General features: G+C 27.7%; 1 protein-coding gene across 1 annotated transcript; it reads left to right on the top strand.

Moving 5' to 3' along the window:
• Positions 1-4290: 4290 nt before the first annotated feature.
• LOC111295242 (nudix hydrolase 16, mitochondrial-like) lies at positions 4291-7683 on the top strand. Its single transcript, XM_022888648.2, has 4 exons — positions 4291-4704; positions 5895-6003; positions 6114-6197; positions 6975-7683. Exons 1-4 carry the CDS (start codon positions 4634-4636, stop codon positions 7215-7217), a joined length of 507 nt encoding a protein of 168 aa, XP_022744383.1. The 5' UTR covers positions 4291-4633; the 3' UTR covers positions 7218-7683.
• The last annotated feature ends 282 nt before the right edge of the window (positions 7684-7965 follow it).

The following is a 7965-nucleotide window of genomic DNA, read 5'->3' as shown; positions in this document are numbered from 1 at the left end:
ATCCTAGATCCGTTCAATCACATTTCAAGTTTCTCACGATCTTGCTTTTATCATATTATATGATATACTTATGCACGCACAATTATGTTCAACATTTTAAATATAATTGGTCGACCTATTAATATAACAAAATATGACTATAGAATGATCTTCCCTTTTTATAAAATCTCTTCATTTCAATTCAACTGCTATCCAGATACGCCTATTAGATTGAATCATCAATAACCATTAGCAACAATCCAATATAGCTAACATTGAACTGAAATTTTAAGAAATAGCCGAAAGTCCTTAAGACTACTAAATATGAAATCTTCTTATCTCAAGGGTCTCACATAGTAAGAAAAAAATATATTCTTCTATTAAATTTGTTGGTCAAATAATGCATAAGTGGTATGAAATACATATTACGGTGCTACTGTCCATTTTTTAGGGAGCGTATGTTTTTCATCATTTGTATATTAATACCGTACAGGTGATAGTTCAGATACTCCAAATATCTAACTTGAGTCTACAACTCTACTTGATTTCATATAATTAATAAGACTTCCCTCTAGCATATTAAAATGGACAAAATGAATTATGGGTTTATTCACTTTTCATCACAAGTCTCAATATTGAGTGATGTCATCCTGATACTTTATCAAAGCGATTTTGTTTTAAGCTTGGGCTCTTAGTCTATAACTTTAAACTAGTCTCATTATTATGGTACCAAACCATTAAGGTGATTGCCTATATAAAAAGACCAATCATCTGTCTGACATACCTTTATAATAATATCGTATATGTACATATTCATATACATGTGTGCATGCATCATAAAACAAAGTACTAAGCTTTAATAATATTAATTGTATTCAATATAAGTCAACTCAAATGAAAAAATATCATACATTGTTCATATAGAACTATTCAATCAATACATATACATCAACATCTATGCAATCCTAAAGATTTCATGTGGCTATTAAATAAATCTCTAGGTATTTGCTTAGTAAATGGATCTACAATCATCTTATGCATAAAAATATACTGCATGTTAACTTTTTTTTTTTTACAACTATGTCTCTCATGTAATTATACTTCGTATCTATATGTTTAATCTTAAAATGATATTTAAGATCTATTGTGAATGCAATTGCAACTTGACTATCACAATTTACCAACACTAAGTTGGACTCATTCTTCTCAAATATCAAACAATTTAAGAATCTTTTAAGTCAAAGAGTCTCTTACACTACTACTAAAATGCTACAAATTCATATTCTATTATGGATAGTGCTATACAAGTATGTTTCTTACTGCTCCACGAAATAGTCCCACTATTTAGTTAGAAAACGTAGCCAGGTCCATATAGTAGACCAAATGCAAAGCCCTTCCTTGATAGCATAACGAATAATCTACAGTGCCTTACAGATATCTCAATATCCTTTTAATGACTTTCCAATGGGGTTGAACTTGATTAGATTGATATCTACTTACCATGCCTATGGTATAGCAAATGCCTAGTTCTATGCATATCATAGTATACATAAGGCTTTTAACAACACTAGAGTAAGGAATTTTTGTCTTTTGTTCCTTTTCTTGTGAAATCTTAGAGGCTTTGACCTTTTGCCATAAGAGTATCTATCAGCTTATAGTCTTGCATATTGAATTATTCTAGAACTTTTTTAATGTATTGCTTTTATGAAAAAGCTAATAATTTCTTGGAACAATCGTTCATAATTTTTACACGAAGCATGTAAGTTGTTTCACCTATGTCCTTCATTTCAAAATTTAAAGACAATTAGATTTTCACTTCAATGATATACTCTTTTTCATTACCAGCATATAGTATGCTATCCATATAAAGTGACAATATCATAAATTTATTTTTGTATCTTTTAATATACACACAGTGGTCCTCATCAATCATGATAAAATCATAAAAAATTATCGTAAACACAATTATGATTTTATGTAACAAAATACAAGAAAAAATCATAACAATTATGATTTTATGTAACAAAATGCAAGAAAAAAATATGAATTCATTAGTAAACACAAGTAAAAAATAATAATAAAGACTCATTAAATCATTTTTTATGATTTGACATCCCAAAGTCTTCAAAGACAAAAAATTTTTAAAAAAATTTTTCTTAAATTTTTAATTTTTAAAAATATTTCAAAAAAAAAAAAAAAGGGAATTCGAATGCTTTGGATAGAGTATTTGAATGCTTGTTTTTTATTAATTTTTTTTATTTTGCCTAAGGCATTCCGAAGCCCTATCTAAAAACCAAAAAAAAAAAATGATTCGAAAATGTCAAAACATCGATAGCATTTCCTTTTTTTATTTCAAAAATTATCATAACAACATTAATCATATCAAAAACACAAAAATTATGTCAACTCCTATGGATATATGTAAGCATGCAAGAACGTACTATGTTTTCGGTTATGAAAACCATACAAATGAACCAGAATACAAGTCAACCTGGTTTTAATATCAATGAAAGATAAAGTCTTGTAAGATACACACACACACACACACACGGTAGTTTCTCACGCTTTGCTTCGGTTCAACAACAACAACAATTAAAAACACTAAAACATATTTGTACATACCTATTTTATTAACCTCTGAAATATTAAGTTTACTAAAAATAAATGTGAAGATCTCTCATGAACAATAAAAAAATAAAAAGAATTGAAATGGGTTTAGAAATTTATAGCATAAATCAACAAATTCATTATCATATTCTTTTAATACCTTTCGAATTTGTAAGTTAGGTCTTTTAACTGATAGATTTTACAAAAAAAAATTATAAATTAGTGAGTATATTCATCAATAAATTATAAGAGTTTAAATAAAATGATAAAAAAAATACTTACAAATCGATGAATGCTTTTTTAGAGAAGCAAAATCTAGATGAAAATTAATGAATTAAAAATGGGCAATTTTTTTAAGGCTTTTTTATAAAGGTTTTAAAAGATTAACAACATTAAATAGATTGACAAGAAAATGGTTGGATAAGGCAAAGGAAGAGATTTCATCATCTTTGAGTTTAACGAATTAAACTTTTCACTTTCTCTTTATGAACGGATTAATTATGATAATGGAGTGAAGAAACCGATAATTGTTGAAATTAAATGTTTTTTTATTTGAACATTTTTTTGGATAATTTTAAAGTTTTAATTTGTAAGCTGAAAGGTCAAACCAATTTGTGGAGTTATACAACCAAACAAATAAAAAGATTTCTTTAAAAATAAAAAATAATTTATTTATAAAGTTGACACGTAGCATCTTTTGAGAAAATAATAAATTCAAATAGAATTATATTATATATATAAACATAATTATATATACTTACTTGTTTAGCAGAGACGAAAGTGAAAATTTAATTTGAATTACTAATCATTGAACAAAATCAAAATACAAAATTTTTTCCTTTTTACATCATAAATCTTTTAACAAGTCAAAGTAAAAACTGCTCTTGAAAATTGTACAATGTCTGTGAGATTACTCTTTCCCTTTTTCTTAAATTTCTTTTCCCTTTTGTTGTCTATATAAAAAATACTTTCTCACCTATTTTCTTAACGGCTAAAGGTCATTATATTGGGAGATAAAGGAGCAATATTTATTTAACATTTAAGATTTTTGTAATTAATCTTATCTCAATCATTATTTTTAATCACATCAAAATCAATCTCATTATTATTTAAATAGACTTTAAACCACATGAAAATTTTGTCTAAATTGTAGAATGCAAATGAAATTATCTTTTTCTTACTAAAATATGCACCGGACAATATATATATTTTACAAGATTTTACCTAAGTAATTGTTTTTTTAATGATTAATTTTACTCTCGCGTAAAAGAAAAGTTGTAGGTCAAAATTACAATTAATTGATTTTCATGTTTAATCACATATATAATTGTTCCTTTATATTCATATTTTTAAAAAAATAATGTTTGAAATATAAAATAAATCATTATACTTCGTTAATTTTCTCATCTAATCCCATATTCTCTTATTGTAATCAATTTAGTCTTTAACATTTATTCTTATAAATTATAATAAAAGATATGAGATTTTTTTAACAAAAAACTGAAAATTTAAATAATATGTTTTGTATTTTAGTAAAAAATAATATATCTAATGTATTTACTATAAAAAAAATTACTACTACTAAAATAATTGGGCAAACGACCAACGCACGTGACTTTGACCACCCACCGTCCGATCCGTTCTTAGAGCTTCACTTTAGGGGGATCTTTTCTCTATTTCCTCTCTCCATTTTTTTCTTCCTTGCTTTCTTTCTTTGTTTCTTCTGCCAAAAACTGATAATTTTCTCTTTTTCTTTCTTCTTTTCAAAACTGAAAATTTCTCTCATTGGTTACAATCCAAAAAACACTCAAACCCTAAAAATCAGAATTTAAAAAAAAGAGGAAATTCACAACCATTGGATGATGTTTCGTAGCATCGATCTTCATCGTCGAATCCAATGGATGAAACATAATCCGGTACAAGCCTGAGCATTTGTGTAAACCCAAAAAATGCCAACCAATGAAGCGTCTGAATAAGAAAAATTATCACTTTTGTTGAAATTTGAAAATTTTGATATTTGAAAAAAATTGAGATTTTTCATAGTATTATGTCGGATTTGGTGGCTCGTACAGGTCGACTTCAGCAAAGGTACGAGGCCGGTTGTCGGCTTGTGGCTGGGTATGTTTTTGTTCTGATTATTTGTATATTTAATGTGTCCATTGTAGATATGAAAATGTGTGTGCATGTTGGTTGATTGATCTTTTTTTTTTTTTTTGTATTTGCTTCAGTGCTGTATTTTTTACGGTTTGAATGGTTTGTTATAAAAATAGAAAATGAGCTATTTATTTTGTTTCTGGTGTTTATGAATGATGCATTTAAGGTTAAAACGAACGTTTTTTTTTTTTTTTTTAATTCTTGAGTTGAAGATGGAAAATGGTATATTTTATTTTGGTGTTTATGAATGGTGCATTTTGAGTTTTGAATTGAATTCTGGGATGGAGTTGGCAAATGGGCATGTTTTGTTTTTGGTGTATATTTTGCTTGTATATTGGATATGTCTGCCTATGAAATTTTGAATAGCGCATTAATTTAAGGTTGAAATGGTTGTTTATTAAGTACATTTTGACAAGTAGATAGCAAATTTTTTGTTTTTGTTTTTTATGTGTGTTGTCTATCGTTTTTTGTTTACATGTGAGAATAAATTTTAAGACTCGAATGGTTTACTACATTTTAAGACAGATTTGTTTTGTTTTTGGTGTACAGAGATTATGGATTTAACGTTTGAATGGTTTATATGCAGAGAGAGAATGGGTATTTTTTTTTTCTTTTGCTTATAGGAATGATTCATTTGAGGTTTGAAAGGTTTATTAGTTTTGGCATGAACATGGCAGATGAATATATTTTGCTTTTGGTGTGCATGAGTTGTTTATGTTCCTTTTTGTATTCTTATACAAGTGACACATTTTAATTTTGAAATGGTTTGTTACATTCTTAAGATGAAAATTGCAAGTGGGTGTTATGATTTTATTTTTTAAAGTTAAAAACTTTGGTATTCGTTCATGGGTTTTATCTATTATGTGTGTGTTTTATTGTATGAAAAATGTCAATATTGTCCAGTTAATGGATGATAATTGGTTATTGGATTGGAAGTATGTGTGTGACACTCTTTGTTTTCAGGTAAAAGATGAAATATATGGGTAGAATTTTCTTCTCTAAATTGTCTGACGAGCTTTTGAAACTAAAACTCAAGGAGAATTTGTGATTGTGATTGTGATTGTGATGGATAGGCTGAGTAATGGAAACACTTGGTGTCACTTTTGTTAAGAATTTGAGCATCATGTGTTAACTACACTCTTCTCTCATGACAGGTGTATTCCATTTAGGTATAGAAGTTTAGATGATTTAAATAATTCTGAAAAGGTAGTTGAGGTACTGATGATTAACTCAACTAGCGGACCGGGTCTTCTTTTTCCTAAGGTACAAACTTAAAGTTGTGTATTATTTGGGCATGTACTTACTATTTTCAAAGAAGAGATGATTTATGAATTCTAACGATTTCTTATGAATTTTTTGCTCTCTGATTTTAGGGAGGTTGGGAGAATGATGAAACTGTAGAGGAGGCTGCAGTGAGGGAAGCTATTGAAGAAGCTGGAGTCCGAGGGGATTTAATGGTGAAAATTTTCTTCCACACTTTTTTTTATTTATTTATGCATTTCCATTTCTTCTTTTGTGTTTGTGAAAGATATAACATATATTTCTAACGTTTGTTCCTTTTCTGATATTTTGATTTTTTATCACAAATTTCTATGCATATCTTTCGTAAAATTAATTAGCTTTTATTGTGCCATTACTATTGTTGATATTATCTATCATCATTATCAAGCTTTTAAGAAAGATTAGATTAGTGGCATTCTGACTGTGATATCTTGGAACGTACATAAACGGAATAAAAGTTTTAAAATCAACAACATTCTCATATGAGGTAGTATTATCTACGTAGAATAGATAGTCATGATATATACAAGTGATTTGACTTTACAACGATTTGATCTTAGATGAAAAATCAAAAAGTTATATAAAGATGAGTAACATATCATATTCTTTTAAATCTTGTGTATTGATTCGTTTCTTGATATACATATACTTCAATTCTTCATAGGTGTGTACAGAATATGTTTATGCTCAAATTCTAGGACTAAGGAAAAAGGACTGCAAATAAAATTAGCATTCAAATATGTCTTAAAAGCATAATTTATTTACTAATATATCCTTTAATATATAAAAGACTGTGATTAATCCCCTTGCCTTTACCTCGTGAGAATTACATAGTTCAAAGTGGATTTGTTTTCTATTTTATCTCTTGATATATATTCAGACAGTTCAAAGTGATTTTTTTTTTTTTTTAATTTATAGAAGGGACTAATTTCTTTTATTTTACTGGGATTAAGGATTTCATAGGATATTATCATTTTAAGAGCAAAAGCCATCAAGATGAATTCAGCCCAGATGGTTTATGTAAAGCTGCAATGTTTGCTTTGTGCGTAAAAGAGGAATTAGATTTGTGGCCAGAGCAGAGCACCCGTACAAGAAGTTGGCTAACCATACAAGAAGCAGTCGAGAGTTGCAGGCATGAGTGGATGAAAGAGGCCTTAGAGGATGGCTTCTGCAAGTGGCTTGCACAAAAAGAGTGACGAGTGCCATCATAATTAATTTACTGAGTGTGCATAAAGCAAAAGTACTTTTAGCGACGCACACACATTAGCAAATCATGTCTACTTTTTTTTTTTTCATTTTTTGGTGTTTGTAATTACATAGTTACTGTTTGTTTCTTTATGGGTTTTTTGCTACTCTGATGCATTAATTTTAGTTCAAAAGGTAAGTCTAAATTGTCATTATGTACTGTGTTTTGCTAACCCCTTTTAGATTACAATTTGTATAACTGGAAATTAAAAAAAAAAAGGCAAAAATCCTTTTTTTGTTTATTTATGTATATTTTCCCTTAATGGTAGTGTCCCCATGAAATGTCCAGTTTTATAGTGATTTCTCATGAATTAATTTTTTTTCTTATATTTTTAATGGTTAAAATATTCAGCACCTGAGGCTCAGTTTGTGACTTGCTACGCGAAGAACAAGATCGAATCTCCTCTTTTTTCAAATTAAAAATTTAGAAACTCACTTTAGTCAGTCAACATCTAAGCTTCTCTTGTAATTTTATTTAATGATTTAATTTTCAAATATATCTTCAAATATTAGTAAAAATAAATTAAGCTCTTGGTTTTTTTATTGGGCATTTATTTTATTTTCATTAATTATAATCATAAATCTTTAAAATCAATTAAAATTTTCAATTGAAACAACTTTTAAGGAGTTTTATAACTTAAGATTTTCTATAAAAATTTTAATTAAAATAACAAAAGATTAATTATGACTTGTCACGTG

The sequence above is a fragment of the Durio zibethinus genome, chromosome 14 (assembly GCF_047325235.1).
Source record: "Durio zibethinus cultivar Kanyao isolate XHJ-2024 chromosome 14, ASM4732523v1, whole genome shotgun sequence".
NCBI lineage: Eukaryota > Viridiplantae > Streptophyta > Magnoliopsida > Malvales > Malvaceae > Durio > Durio zibethinus.
The sequence above is the reverse complement of the archived record's forward strand: the minus strand, read 5'-3'. Positions and strand labels throughout refer to the sequence as shown.

Bases quoted from the DNA above. Each gene is read 5' to 3' on its own strand.
- LOC111295242 (XM_022888648.2), top strand. From the start codon at position 4,634: ATGTCGGATTTGGTGGCTCGTACAGGTCGACTTCAGCAAAGGTACGAG. The intron at 4,705-5,894 runs GTATGTTTTTGT...CTCTCATGACAG, and splicing joins GGTTGTCGGCTTGTGGCTGG to GTGTATTCCATTTAGGTATA. The intron at 6,198-6,974 runs GTGAAAATTTTC...ACTGGGATTAAG, and splicing joins GAGTCCGAGGGGATTTAATG to GATTTCATAGGATATTATCA.